The sequence below is a fragment of the Lonchura striata genome, chromosome Z, assembly GCF_050655825.1.
Source record: "Lonchura striata isolate lonStrDom1 chromosome Z, ASM5065582v1, whole genome shotgun sequence".
Lineage (NCBI taxonomy): Eukaryota > Metazoa > Chordata > Aves > Passeriformes > Estrildidae > Lonchura > Lonchura striata.
This window is the reverse complement of record NC_140740.1, coordinates 3,622,423-3,638,368: the sequence shown is the minus strand read 5'-3', so window position 1 is coordinate 3,638,368 and position 15,946 is coordinate 3,622,423. Positions and strand designations below refer to the sequence as shown.

Sequence of the window (15,946 nt, the reverse complement as noted above, 5' to 3'; positions counted from 1 at the left end):
GTTGGAGCTTCTAAGGCGTATCCTGCCATCATTAGTTTCTTCTAGTGATGTATTGGGCACTCTTTTTAAAAAGACCTCTGATTCATCATTAGACAAAGTTAATTAAAGAATTTAATTACTTGAGGTACTCTAAAATTTATGGTTAGAGAAGACTGATACTGGTATTAATCAGAAAAGGAAGCTTTGATATGAAATTACTCTGTTAGTATAAAAGGCATAAAATTACAAAGTTGTTTACTTGGTCCTTCTTAGAAAGAATCTGCTTTTTTACTGCCTGCCACAAGTGTTGGTAGCAGTTTTATTTCTTGGAGGTTTTATTTATTCACTGAAGCACAGTATCTTGTCCTACAGCTGCAACTGATACTCTAGGGGTGTTTTGAACCAGTCTGTGCCTATGTACATTCACCTGCATGTTTATATATCCCCAGTGTGCAGAAAACTTGCAGACATCACTGGCACCTGGCAAAGTTGAATTTCTCCCCAGGAATTTTTATTTTTTCTTCTGCTGGCAGATAGGGAGTACTAGAGTACTTAGTACTAGTACTAAGTACTAGAATTCCACAACTACAAACATGGTTTTAAATTTGTATTAATGTTTATGGAAGATGTAATGCGTTCAAGCCAGTTTACCATGAAATCCACATATTTTGCATGTTGCTCACTCTATAGGCCTCTTAAGGTTGTTGTAATCCCTGTGAAAGTTATTCAAGGCAGAAGTTCTTCAAGACTTAAACACAGGATTTATCCCTTTAATTGTGGGCTTGTTAAAAAATAGAATTAACCAGTCACTTTTGGTTTTGAATTATGTTCTTCCATTTTGCCCTTTGAGTGCAGAAGTACTGCATCCATTCCAACATCTGCAAATCACCAAAGTAAAGATGGAACTGAGTGAATGAACTGTCCAAGCAAATACTTTTGTGCTCCCCATTCTTCTACTACAGTGTTTTGAATTTTCTTTGTAGGGTGGTGGTGGCATGTGAGGCTTTGTGCAGTGACTCACAGATGCTTTGATTGCTGAATGTGGAAGAACTGATCTGTAACCAATTTTTTTCCGTAGTCTGAAGCATTGAAATGTTTCAGAAGCTGTAAAAGGGAAATGGCATCAGAATTAATTAATTTTGGTTTTTTAAGCAGATAATTTGAAACATTAAGTTTTTAAGCTGTGGTAAAGATTTACAGAAGTGTAATGCTTGGTGTAAATCATGAAAACAGGAGGTAGCTGGAAAGACAACTTTATTTTCTGCTGGGTGTTACATGCAAAATGGCCTTTCACTAGATGATTTACAAGGACAAAGGTACTGAAGCAAAGTTGCCAGCAATTTTTTTTACAAATGATACCATCTTGTTAGCAACTAGAAGTTGTAAACAAATGCAGGAGTTCATATGTCTGATTTTCACAATGAAAGGGTCCAGTGAAAGGCTGTGGCAAGTTCAGGGAGCTGCAGTCTGAAGAATTTTGCCAGTGATAACAGAGGCTGTGTCTACGAAAGAGAAGAATCTAATGTATGGTGAAAATGTATGTGGAAAAAGAGAAAGTGCATGTGATGGGGGAGGGAAGGAAACAGGCTGTCTTTGAAGAGGGCTGAAAAGCAAAAGACTTTTAAAGGAAGGTGGGCACATTTGAAATTGATCCTCAATTGCATAGGAAGCTAAAGTAATTATCTGAGTCCTCTGATTGTCCTCTTTTATATCCTGGCAATAAACTGGAAGTGACACGGTGTCTGGAAAGCTGGTAATAGGAAAAGAGGGGTCACAGAAACTATGTTCAAGAGAGGGTAAAACCATGAGTGATAATTTCCACAGCAGTGGAACCAGGGCATTGATGTATTTAGGCAACCACAGGATTGTCCCAGGCAACTTGTCAGCAACCGCAGAGTTTTCACAGTTACCTCCACGAGTTCAATGTCCTTTTCTTATACCTATTAGAAAAAAACTCAAAAACTAAGTGTCAGAGATCTATATGCTATGTAGCTTAGGGACTATAACAAAAGGTTGATATAGATATCTTTGTTGTGTAATAAAGCTGGAAATACCTTATTTCAGAAATAATTCTCCTTAAGCACGTGCAATTAGCCATTTTTACTTAATTTTATAATATTCACCTGTACTATTAAAATAGATCTGGGGTTAATATAAAGAGATAATTCAGTAAGGAATACATTATTTGAACAATATTTTAAAATATATTAATTAAAAAAAAAGACAGGGCGGAAGTGGAGGGGGATATGACTTTTGCCTCAAGCTTATACAGTATAGATGCTACTAAATTAAATGTTATTTGCCTTTTCTGCCAAGAACTAACTGTTAACTCCCAACATCCACCCTGGGAAAGATGCCTAGAGCTGAGAGATGCCATCTGTGTATGGACCAGATATAGTTTTTTGTGTTTCACCTGAAATGTCTTGTGTCAAACAAGCAAATCAGGATTTATATTCAAGGTTCTGTTTCATGCTTTCAGAGTGTGATTTTCAGAAACCTTGGTTTGGATTCTAGACAGTTTTGACTGTCTGTATTTGGTAAATTTTCATCTGGGTGGGAAAAAGAAAAAACAGCATGTTGAGCCAAAATATTTTTGTTAAAAGCTCAACCTGTTGGCTCCCTGTGGAAATAATCTTTAAACATACAATACCATGGGCTATAGGTAGCCTTAATGGTTCAACACCTGTACTTGCTATCTACCTGAAAAAGAAGGAAATATTTTCAAGTGAAAGGGTCCTAATTTATCAGCCAATGACAGTGACAGTGAAGTGACCCCATATTTGTGATGTTAGGCAGCCTTCCTCTGAGGAATAATAATGAGTCCATCTGCAAAGTGTCTTGGCATGCTGGCGTTTGTCTTTACCATGCCTCCTTGCCTTGTGCAGGTTTGACTTGCACTGAACTTTCTTTTCCTGCCCTTTTAATGCTAATTTGAGGGAGAAGAGGACTGAGAAGTGGATGTGTGGTCCCTGCTAGTTTAGCAGCTTCAGAAGCTCTCACTGAATGGCAGTAAGTGAAGTCAGCGGGCCAAGGACAATCTTGATTTTCAAGAGGTCAATTCCTAGAGGAAACTCTCATGATCTGTTGCAGTGAAACTGGTCTTGTAAAAGATACTGATGAGTGTTCTGCAGGGAAGGACAGAGTCCTTGAGGACTGTGTTGCAATATTCCTGTGCTTTTAGGTCTGTGCTGCACCATGACCCATGCTATCCAGCCACCCGTATTATCTGGAACCCTGTGGCATTACTAGTGCAAATCCACATATTTGCTGGGGGGTAAAATTTCCTGTTTCTTCCCATGTTTGCAGTTACCTTACTTCATTCATTCTGTTCTTGTAATTACAATGCAAGAGGTTGTTTGATGCTTTCAAAGCAGTGTGCAGTGTGACAGCTCTCAACCTCTCCAGGTTTACACCAGGAAATGTCTGTGTTTGTAGAAAAAAAACCCCAAAAAATACAGTTTAACTTCAAAATATACTCTAGTTTACAGTTTTAATACAGTTTGAAGGCTGCTCTCTGTTATTTTCAAATCAAGTAATATATTATTGTATTTATATTTAGTAGGAATGGTAGAGAGATGCAGTCTGTGAAATTATAGCATTACTGAAAAGACTGTGATGCTGTAGCTTTGAAAACTGGTAATTCCATCACTTGGGCAAATAAAGTCTGATCTCGTCCAGACTTGTGCATTGTCACTGGATTCTCTGGAGCTCCACAATTCAAGACTTCTGCACTTTTCTTGCTTTAAGTGACCAATAAATTTACAAGTTATTGGGCATGAGGCCAGAACATACAGACAAACACTGTGATTACATAAACCTCATTTTCTTAGAAGCCTCCGATAAATAAAGGGAGACTGAAAAATAAAAATGATGTCATCTAATAACCAAAGAAAAATGGTAATTGATTACTGATTTATTTTTCTTAGTAATGTAATGTGAAAAAAGTAGCAGCATATCTATCTCCATCAAGGAGACTTGTTCCAGCACACTCAGCTTTTGATTTGGTTATTCTTCAGACACCAGTCTAAATGAGTTGCTTTTCCCCCATCACGTACTTAGCCCATATTCAACACCTTTGGACTCTCCAAGTGTGTCAGTCTGTTTCACCGTGAGGTTTGAAAGTAAAGCAGCACAGCTGAAGAGGGTCAGATCTGATTAAGCTGCATCAATAAGGGCTCCTATCATCTTTGACCATGGAGGCTGTGAAAGTTTAGGGCCCTTCAGTTTAGGGCACTATTGTGTTACCCTTTAGTAAATTCCCATGCTGGCTGTGCAGATCCCACACATTTTATGTCAGGCAGAGTTTCAGCCCTGCCAGTTTGGTCTGTCCTGAGCTCTCTGTGACAGTGACAATCAATGCTGCCTTTGGAGTGATATGTTTTGAGGATTTGGGAAAAGACTAGTCATTTTCCATTTGCTGTGAGTGTACATCTTCAGCCAGTCTGGGTCTGTGTGATAATGCTCCTAATTCAGGTTATTTTGTATTTGCTTTATGAGTGAGATTTCATGTGACAAGGTGTCAAACTGATTTACTGATTTCCAAAGGGAAAATGCCTTCTGCTCTTCATCCATTAATTCTCTAATGTAATCGATAAAAGCAATCAGTTGTGGATTTTTTTTTTTCACGGAAGCAAGCATGGGATTAATCATCATTGACAAGATTAGGTCAGATTCAAATTTTGCTCTGGCTGACATCAGTTGTGAGAGAGATGTTTTTATAAGCAAATTGTGTCCCTGGTAGAGGAGCTGAGCCTCAGGAATGAAGAGTGTTATGGAAAAGACTCTGTAGAAGTGAAAGACCAAACAATTCTTCACCCAAACATGGTTAGAAAAACTCTTTTATCTCACATGGAGCTGTAATTTCCAGTTCCAGTCACCAAGTCTATGTGGGGTGCTCTGGAGAGAGTGACGGCAAGGACACTTCCAAGGGACTCTGCACAGATGACTGTGTGGTTTACAATTCAGTCTGAAATTTGAAGAAAACTATGATGGACAGAGAGAAGATTTCTTTTTGAAGTAGCACTTGCTGTACATGCAGGTTGATGCCATGTCAATACAATTAAGAATAGCCTGTGGGTTTGCAGCTCAGAAAACATTTTGATGTCCCTGTGCCCTGTCACTGCAGAAAGGCAGGACTGAGTGCTGTAAAACCTTTGAGATGCCATGACAGAGTACGAAAGGCTCTCACTACTCTGGAGTTTGTCTTCTGTCTAAATGACCCTTTCCTGCTGCATTTTTCATGTTTCAATGGTAAAAATGCTTTTGCAACAGTAATGGGAAAGCTGCATCAGCATTTCCCTTGGTCTTGGATACATTATGTCATGTTAGCAACTGTGTTGTACTATTCTCTGTTGCTCATGCAGGTCTAATCCTGGTTAATTCTCTGGCAGCCCTTGATTTTGCTGACCAAAAAAATGTTTGTTTGAAGCCTTGAGCAACCTTCACTTCTTTTATAGTGTCCATCATACCTTCACCTGCTCCCCCACACCCAGCTCCACCTGTATCACCTGTATTTATTTACTTTTTAGTACAAGAAATCTGAGGGAGAGGTGTGTGCCTTCAGTTTTGCCTGTGGCTCTGCTCTGGGTGAGGGGAGAAATTAATTTGTAAGCAGTCTTCATTTTCACCTCATAAAGAAGCATTTTTTTGCCTTTTCTTTAGTTATCTCTTATTTCTCTGGTTTTGATCCTGAACTCTACATGGGAAAAAAAAAAAAAAAAAAACCCAAACCAAATAAAAAACTGTCAACATAGTTAGTAGTGGCAGAGAAAGTGCCTAAAAATCTCAGATATTGGATATTAATGGTTAACTGTCTTTGTTTATATTAGTGCACATACAGGATTTTTCATTAGCTTGCTAGTGAGACAAATGCAATTTGTGTAGTTACTCAAGTTTAAACGTATTTTAGGGGAGTACCTGTCATTTATGGGAGTATGTTTTGTACACTTTTTACACAATTTTAAAATGAGTTTATTAGTAATTATAATAAACCCTGGGGTGATCGGATTTATTTTTTAAAATGACTGTTATTGATTATCTGATTTTTATAAAATAAATATATAATGAGTTAAATTTCCTTAATTAGCTTACAGAGATTAAGGGAAGTACTCTACAGCTGTTTCATGCAGCTGCACTGCTTTCCTGTTAAAATTTTTTTTAAATCATGGGTGTGGATTGGAGTTGAGGGAAACAGAGAAGTGTGACCTGAACAGACACTGGTGCTGCCTTTAAGTTCATTCCTGAAATAGGAATAAAGATACAGCTTTGTCACTGAGATATTTTGCCTCAAATGCTGTGTAAAAAACTAACAAGCAATAAGATTTTAGTGTTCTGTTGTGAAAGGAAGTCCTGGTGGTGAAACACCAAGGATTTCTTAAATTTGTTTTTTTTTTTTTTTTCTGTCTCATGTATGTACTAATTTGCAGAGGGAAGGCATTCCTCAAAATGAGCATTTTCAGTACTTAAACTACAGGTTCTGTGTACACATAGATAATGAAAATATTCTCATGTTATTGGGTGAGATAATTTGAGCAATATATGGTATGAAAAGCGAATCTGTGAACAGTTCTTGGTGTAAACTGCAGGCAGCAAGAGTTAAATGAGTCATCTGCATCTTTTATTGCTAATATCAACACTTCAGCAATGCTAATCAGCTGTACTGATTTTCTGGTTTGATTTTCCTTAATAATTAAGCAAAAGATCTGGAATGCAATCAAGTTTAACTCTAGGGGGTTCATGCAAATTTTTTTTTTAAATCTTAAATTTGGTTATATGTATCCTGCAAAAGGAAAGTTGCTGAAGTTGAGACTAAAAGAAAGAAAAAAGGGAAATACCATTTACAGTCTGCTTTATCAGAGTGAATATTTTTAAGGAAATCACAACTTCACTGCAATTATTAGGTGAAAATACAGCTGCTGTTGAAATAAGTGCACATTGACTGCTTTGCTGCATGCAGAGAAATAGTTACAGACCAAGAAATACCTTTCAGCAGCCTGATTTTTCAAGAACAATTCAGCAAAATAGGATCATCTCTGTATCCTCAGATACCTTAAATAGAATAGTTTCTTGTTGTGAGGTGTTTTATGTTTATTTCTGAAGTAAGAGTTAAGTAATACTATTTTGTCTCTTTCCCCCCCCATGGTTCTGTGGTCTTCTTTTTCATATAATAAAGTGATTTATGTAATTTGCTTTATTCTGTTCCATAATATTTAAAGTAAGAAATTTCTATTTCTGGGTTAATTTACTGTGTTAAAATATTTTTATTAAATCAAACATATTTATTAGAAATTATTTTCTTATTCTACTACAGATTACTCAAGGGTCTCATTTTTTTGGTATCTCTGTAGCCACATAATGTTAGAATCAGTGTGTAAGTGAGGAAATAAGGTCAACTGTTCACCAAAACAGAAATGTAACTTAAGTCATTACAAATAAATTACATGTTAATAGCATTCATTCTGGCATTTTGGATTAATGGCCATTTGGATTAAGAGTGTTTCAGCATGCAAATTAAAATAATTTGCTTAGTAAAAGTGTTAGGGTAATCTTTTCAGATCTTCATGTTACTAGAACAGCTTTTTTTAATGAATGTTTATTCTGTTTGGAAACTGTACAGCCGGCTGAGGAAGGGGAATTAAATTTGGGGATTCAAGTTTAAAGAGCAGTGGCAGTGCAGGGTGACATGTGAGGCTGTGCTGGCCATGGGGAGGATGTGGAGAGGCACAAACCCTTCCTGTAGATGAGGGACGTGCAGGGCTCCTGGCGCTGTGTCACAGCTGAGCCTCTCCACTCTTGTGGTCTTGAGCAAGTGCCAGCCTTTATTCCAGACCTCAGCTCTGGCTCTCAGAGTGGGCAGAGCCTGGCTGAGCACACCCGGCCTGGGTGGCTGCAGCTGGAGGGGACAGCAGACCTCTGAGGTGCAGCTTGTCCACCACTGACCTCGTGGGAAACAGCTCAATTTGGGCTTTTCTTCCAAAACAGGCGTGGTGCTGCTGCTGCTGGGCAGGCAGTGTGTGTTCTTTGAAGTACCCCTTGCTTTAGATTGATTATAGATGGGTCAACATTATTGGCTACTTTATATTCTGTATGGTATTACTAATGTACTATTTCTTTTTTTCCTCACAGTCATCTCTTTGGAAAGATGGTTCTTCATTTCAACTCCCTTTTTGGCTTCCCTGTCATACTCCTGTACCACTGGATGGGTTCAACTGTGTCTTTGAATTTGGAGGATCCCAATGTGTGTAGCCACTGGGAAAGGTAATGCTTTCCTTTTGGAAAAATAAGTGATGTAAATTCTGATGTAATAATTTTGTTTTGCTTTACTTGGCATGCTTCTAATTATTGAAAGCTTTTAGCTGAGTCTAAAAACAGAGGGAAAAAATTCACTTTATTGTATGGGCAGGTGAGTTCATGGATAAGTAAAAGACTGTTTAACAGTGGGCTGAAATGCATCTTTGCACTGGGGATTAGGATGCAAATAACCACTACAGTGGTACCAGCAATGTTGCGCAACCATCTGGGTACTAGAAGTGAGTAAAAATAGCTCTTTCCAATTTAGGTGAAAAGAAATTTAACATATGCAAAATATAATTAACCATATTGGAATTTGGCCAAATTTGATTATGCTGATTCCATCCTATTCAGAACTCACAGGATCTGAATTAAGATTTGTTGTTTAATTATTTTGATGAGGTTCAAAAATTTATAACATGCAAAATTAAATTCATCATCAATGTAGTTGGCCTGTTCATCCAGTTTAATGTGAATTGTAAAATGTCACAATGGGTTGGAGAGGTTGAGCCTTAAGCATCTGCTGAACTTATTTTCTTGTGTATAGGTTATGATAGTGAAAACAAGACTTCTGGTCTCATTACAACTGTTGTGCCTGTAATTGATCAGCTGGTCCATGAGACAGTCTTAATTTTCACAGTTCATTTCAGGACATCAGTATTTCCTGTACTTAATGTAAACTGTGTTGTGTGCTTAGTCATGGGGAGTGCTACTGGGCCATTGTACACTTAATGGTGATTGTTATGGCTGAATCTTTACAGAGAAAACCAAAACTTGTATTTACTTTTTTGTAAAATCTCTCTTTAAAAAAAACCAAACCCAACACATAAGGACATTCCTTGGGATTTGCCTCAGCTTCATGTGAAGCATTTGTCACCTCTGCCTCAGCTGCTGTGTACAGTTCATGAAACAATTTGTCTATGAAGTAGTCACCGTATTAAATACCTGTTCATAATAGTCAGACATTTGTCTACAGTGTTACTGGATACTGTCCTATACTGTGTGTGCTTTGTTACAGTTTTTGTAGGTAGAAGTGGTTTTGGGGGAAGCTACAACATGAAAGCAAAATGGGAAAGAAACCCTGAATATAACTATTTACACTACATAATATAATCTAAAACTAGCTAATCTGCAGAAGGAAAAATATACTGAGAAATGCATCCAGCAAGCATGCCCACTTTGTTGCATGAACTTTTTTTCCTTCTTGTGCTGTCTCACAAACAGGGCAGAGCGCCAAATAAACTCGGTGAAACATTCACACTGCTGCCCAAAGCAGGTGACAAAGGGACAGAAGTATGAATGGGCAAAGTGCCAGACAGAAACTCTTGACTGTCACTGTTGTATGCTTTAAATAAAAAATAGACCTCTAGGACTAAAATGGTCTTTACAAACAAACAGTGAGAAGGGGTAGAGCCTCAGGGCAAGAGCACAGAGCCTCAGGCAAGCAGCAGCATCCCCCTGGTATTTTGTTGGGCTGGGACAGCTGGGTGGATTAGGGCTGCTTGCCTTCATGCAGGAAAACATGCAGTAGGGTGTGTGCATTTAGGGGTGAGTGGCTCTGGATGTGCTTGCTTTTGGCGTAGATGGTGACTGCAGGATGAGGAGACCCTGCAGCGGGGGCTCAGGGCTTGGAGAGGGTGTGAGTGGAAGAGAGGGAGAGCTGGGCAGGCTGTTTAGTGTTTTGGCGGGTCCTGGGAATCAGTCCTGCTGCAGGAGTTTGCCATGCATTCCTGTGTTTTCAAGCTCCCTTGCGCAATCCAGGACTGGCTGCCAGCACAAACAATCTCAAAGAGTTTTCTAGGATGATTCAATATTTTCCCCTTTTGCAGCAGGGCTCTGCTCCTCTTGCCCTACTGACAGCTTTGGAGGCTCTCAGTGTAGATTTGTTTCTAGGACACTGTATAATTGTTTATTTTGGCAAAATAATAAAAAAAGGATTTCGTATAGTATTTATGGGGGCGTGGTGTGGTGTGGGTGGTTCTCTGTCAAAAATTACCCAGTAAGCAAAAGAAAGTATGGTGTTCAGTATTCATTAATTTCTGTTTGCTGAATAGACTGTTTGGTGGTATGCCTGTACTGTAATATTTCAGTAATTGCTACTCAGTTGTATTTCTTTGTTAGCATTCACTTAGTATTTAAATGCACTGGATGTCTTCCTGTAGGCCCGGATCAAGTTTTTACAAGAAATTTTTCAGAAAGTCCTGTTTTTTTTCTATTTTGAAAGATAATAGAAGAAATCTCATTTTCTGGCTCCTTAACTAGTTGTTCTGTTGTCTAGTTGCATTAATAAAAGTTTCCACAGGAGAACACCTAATTCCCTTTGCCCTACTTCCGTTTGCTGCCTATTTGAGATACAGGTCTTCTGTTTTTTAAAAAAGTCTGGTTGACATTACATTTCTTTAAATGTCAAGTAGTGGAATTTCATCAAATGTATTACATGTAGTAGAAACATGGTGACTCTCTTCAAGTTATTTTTCTCTGCCATCTTTCTGTCTCATTTTTTTAGACATGAGTATTTTGTTATATTTATTCCATTCTGTAACAGGATTCTGTAAAAGACCTAATTAAATGAGACTGTACTGAAAGGACTTGCTTGATGATCTCCCTTTTTTCTCTCTGTCTCTCCCCAGTTACTCAGTTACAGTGCAAGAGTCATATCCACATCCTTTTGATCAGATTTACTATACCAGTTGTACTGACATCCTAAACTGGTTCAAGTGCACGCGACACAGGTGATGTATAAATCCTAATATTGTCAAATTGCTGATGTTGTTAAGATTCTTGATTCAAAATCAAGCATGATATGTAGCATTTTTTTAGCTGTAGTGTCCAGTCTGTCTGACTGCTGTGATCTGTGTCAGCTGGAAAATGCTTGTCCAAGCAATGTCACATAAATTTTATTAGCAGGCTGGGGTGTACCATCCCATGGAGTGCTAACAGAAAGCAAACAGCTTGGGAAAAACTAAATTCTCCAGACCCTGCAAGGTGTATTTGTTCAGAAATATCATGGGCACCCCTTGTTGCTTGCAGTGTTGTGTTCTGAGGGAAGTAAGTGTACGCTTCCTTCCTGAGGGAAGAAAAGTAAAATGATTTGTTAAAGGAAACTTCCTTGTAAGCAGAAAACAAGCAAGGGTTGAATGAATAAAAACTGGTGACATCTGCAAAGAGCATTTTCCTCAGAGGAATATGCCCACAAGTGAAAAAGTCCCTATTCTTTTCCCACTTTCTGACCAACCATGAACCTAAGGCCCTTGGACTCTTGAAATTGGCGACAGATAAATCAAGACCACTCTGAACATTTTTTTCCTTTTCTTATGACACCTGAATGTTTTTTAAAATGTGTAAGAATATATCCTGTCTTGTTTCTGAACCAAGGTATGTGACGAACACTCATTCCTTTCCTTAGGATCAGTTACCGTACTGCCTACAGACATGGTGAGAAAACGATGTACAGGCGCAAATCCCAGTGCTGCCCTGGATTCTATGAAAGCAGGGAAATGTGTGTCCGTAAGTTCAGCTTTTTTAAATGTTTGTTTGTTTGTTTTTTTTTTTTTTTTTTTGGGTTTGTTTTTTTTTTTTGAAGCTCCATACATCCATCACTGTGCTAGTGTGACTCCCCTCTGATGGGTGGCTTGTAGAGGGCGAATTGTAGGAGCTCAGTTTGTCACCAGTGATGCACATGCAGCTCTCATTGAAGCCAGCTGGGGCTGGGCAGATGCAGATGACAGGATGGTTGGATTTCAGATGTCTGAGTGGCCAGCCAGCCTTGATGTGGTTCTAGCTAATGACTGTGTGGAAAATGTACAGTGTGTTTTCCAACACAATAGTTCAACACAAGGTGTAAAACCGTGAGGGATATGGAAGTCTTTTCTCCTTGGAATGGACCCCAGCAGATCTTCATGCTGAGCCTCTCTTGGATATACACAAGTCTGTAACTCTTTGGAGGTCTCAGCACCGTTTCTGGGTGGCAGTACTCCTATCTCCTCATCTAACCCAAAACTGGGAAAAATTGTGTTGGAGAGTCTGGAGGCAACCTTGGCTCAGTTCTTTCTCTCTCTTGTGAGTGGCCTTGTGCAGACCTAGGGAAGTCTCAAAATGGTATTTGTTAAGAACATCCTGAAATTTGAAAAGAAAAAATAAAGCTTTGATTCAAAACACTTTCTGCTTGTGCAAAAGCAAGGTCAAAATATTTTTTTTTTTAAATTAATATATCTGATATCAGATTGGCAATTATTTTAGCTCTTTTTTTTTGGTAATATGTATATATTAGACTTACAAGAACCAATTTCTGACTACATCTGGTTATGATACAGCATGTGTGAGTAATGATATTTAATTCTTTTATTAGGTAGAATACTTTTTGAAGTGTATTACAGTTTGACTCATGATGTGTTGACAGGTGTGATGGTTATTCTCTTATGTGACAACAGCTTTTACATAGCTATAGCATATGCAATAAATTCATTGTGTTATCACAATGATACTCAAAACCTGAAAAATTCAAATACCATTTGACATACTAATTTTTCCTGTTACTACATAAAAATATGCCTTATCATGATACCCAGGATATATCTGCTCTGACTTCTGAAGTGACTGTGGAATGCCTTAGACTTTAAATTATAAATACTGATCCTTCACTGTAGCTGAGTTTGCATTTATTTGAGCTTGGAAGAAAGAGAGAGACCTTCAGTCTTCCTGATCTCCAGCTGGAGCATTTGCATTACTCCAGTTTTATTTCCATGCAGTGTGGATTACTTTGTTTACCTAGGGGAAGGATGTAAGATGCCTCTAAAAGGCCAAAATCTTTGTGGTGTTGTTGATATTTTGGTGTTTGTTTGGTCCTTTATTTGACTTCTCAATTTAGAAGGTAAAATAGAAAAGTCTACTGACTCGACATTACATGAATTGAAATTTCATTGCTGCTTCTCAAAAATAATAGGAATTTGTGTTTTTTTATTTGTGCTATTTCTTTTTGTCTTTAATGTGGGTTGACAAGAAAGCGTATTTTAATATTAAATCTAGCAGTATATGGGGTCAGTACTTGGACTGTTTGTAAGAGTGTAGGTATCTTGTTACTAAGTACTAATTCACTTTCACTAAAAAAAAGTGCTTTGTGCTGGCCTCACTGAAGTCCTGTTTATAGAGGATATAAATAATGTACAAATTTCTCACCTCTGTTTTTGCTGTTGCCAGCACCTCTGTAGAACTGCATCTCAGGTTGTTATTTTTGCTCTTACGTTTAGACCTGATGCAGTTTCTGAGACTATCTAAATGCAGTTTATATGCAGATACAAATACAGAACAGTAATTCTGTGAAGTTCTATTAAGGAGCTTACTCCTGGCAGCTCCACCCCACGCTGGGAGATTGACTAAATTTCTTACTTATTCTGAAGAATTTCCTGCCACTTGTCTCCTATTATCAGCAGCAACCCCCAGGAAATTTGACATTTGAATACTAGGCTTAGCTACAGACTAGAAACTTTTTCAAAAAGTGCATTTTTTTTTAGCATATTTCTGAAAAGAAAGATTTTAAAGGTTTTAGGATATTTTCTGATGGTTTTCTTGTAGATGGACACACAAGCAAAAGTTGATTGTTCCTGGCAGCTTGAACATTTACCTTGCTTCATTTCTAACATTGTAGTAAATTTCTAAGAATCTTAATGGAGAACTATGCCTGCTGAATTTCCTCAAAACATGAAACAGAAAATGCACCATCCATCTTAAGGTATAATTGGATATCACTTACTTTACTAGCAAATAGCCATCAAGCACAGGAAATAAGGATCAAACAAGGCATATGTTCTAGCATACAGTATAGAAGTGAAGGATTTATTTGAAAAACATGTTTATAACATAGTTTAATAGATAATTGATTTTTTCCCACAACAAATGCTTGTTTCAATTAATTTGGAAGACGTTGGAGTTAAATCTTGCAGTCATCTAATTTATGTGCATAATTTCATCCAAAGTGTTTCAATTTTATGTTAACTGGTTTATGGCTGGCTTTTCAAAGTGAAAAAGCAACAGATCCTAAAATGCATGCATAAACTTACATCAAAGATAAAAATACATTTTTACAAGTTTTCTTTTAACATCAGATAATGAAGGCATGAGTGTAGAAAAGATCTTGAAAAAACAATAAGGCACAAAAGGAAAGGGCAAATAAGATGTAAAAGCAAATATGCAAGAGTAAACCCAGATTGCTTTTCATATAATAATTGAGCTTTCCCTTGGCAAAAAAGAAGACATGGCAATTACCACCAAGGAGTTTTTGGTGCTTCTTCACACTGGTCAGTAAAACAAAAAACCCTTCATGTTAAGTTTTTCACTTGCACCTGCATATAAGTTTTGGTTTTTTCTTTTAACTGTGCACAACAATTCCATAGAAAACCAAGAGAAAGTAGTTTATTTGTTCCTGGTGTCATTAGTGTCTTTTCAGCCGCTTTTAGGTGCTTTTTATATTGTCCTCACCTCTTTGTAGCTCTGAGTAATAAATTTTGGTTCTCTCATCCCCATGTCCACCAAAATATTACAGATGTAGGATTCACTCACCAAGAATCAGTTAGCCCAGAAGGTGTCTGGAGAATAATTTATTTTGGTTAGAGAATAGATTTTTATCTATATCCAGAATGTGGATCCATGTGCTCAGCATGGCGTGAAGGACAGTGCAAGGAGATAGGTCTGGTTTCTTGCAGCTTCTTTATTTTACTGTTCTGCTCCTGCTGTCTCACAGAGGAGGTGGTGGAGTGTTGCCTTATTGTATTTAAGGCTCAGAAATTTGGGCTGAGCATGTTTGCATTCCCGGGGTTCTTCCTACAAGTGCTCACACTGCATGTTTAACAGTGACCTCCTGTTGCCTCACGGTTTTTCACACATTGGTTTGTGGAGAGCCTCAGTGCCCAAGGCAGCACTAACTAGGAAGAAATCTTCAAAGATACAAGTGATTCACGTCAAGTTACAAGACTAATGGAAAATTGTGATGAATTATTTAAACTCAGTCTTTCCATAACACATAAATAGGCAACAACACTTTGTGTTAATGCCTTGCTTCATCAAGTGTTTAAAAATTATTATTCTCCCTGTTGATTTCTAATGAAGATCATTTTAATGCACATCTGAAAAGTAGCTTGTTAGAAATAGTTGAGAATGAAAACTAATGACTATAAGAATAAGCAGTTAATGGCTGGGATCCCAGATAATATTTTTTTTTTTTATTTCATTGATCTTTGTGTGGTTTTCCTTTTCCTTGAACACACTAAATGTAAAGCTCACCAATATGCTTCATCATCTTTAATTGAGAAAAACCCAGAACACTTGCGAGTATTTTTAACTAAACACCTAATTATTCTAGAATATTTTCAGTCATTCAACACCACAGTGATTCATATGTAGCCCCATTAAACTTCTTTTTAACATCTGCTTTGTCTTTTCCCCCTTGATAACTTTGTATTCATTTGTATAGCAGTCAGATTTCTGCTTTAGATGGAAATGTTGGTACAGAGGAAAATCTTAATCCTGTGCACATTTTCTAAGTTTTATTATTGTTTAGAGTAGAAGGAAATTATTACAGTGTATGTATTTTGGAAAGTCAGGGGTATTTTGTGATTAATGTGATGCCAGCAAATTGTTGCTGGTCAGAGATTCTTCCTCTCGGGTGTATTATATTCTGTCATTG

General features: G+C 37.6%; 1 protein-coding gene across 4 annotated transcripts in view; it reads left to right on the top strand.

The window, feature by feature from the left end:
- MEGF10 (multiple EGF like domains 10) overlaps window positions 1–15,946 on the top strand; it is an 85,574-nt gene that overhangs the window by 11,617 nt on the left and 58,011 nt on the right. For 2 of the 4 annotated variants that reach the window (XM_085566322.1, XM_021551837.3), the window contains exons 2-4: window positions 8,104–8,235; window positions 10,899–11,000; window positions 11,675–11,775. In XM_085566322.1, coding sequence (XP_085422448.1) covers window positions 8,120–8,235; window positions 10,899–11,000; window positions 11,675–11,775 — 319 coding nt within the window. In that variant the 5' untranslated portion in view covers window positions 8,104–8,119. Of the gene's footprint in view, window positions 1–5,546; window positions 5,586–7,834; window positions 7,990–8,103; window positions 8,236–10,898; window positions 11,001–11,674; window positions 11,776–15,946 lie in introns of those variants that run through there. The other 2 variants (XM_085566324.1, XM_085566323.1) reach the window with 2 other exon arrangements.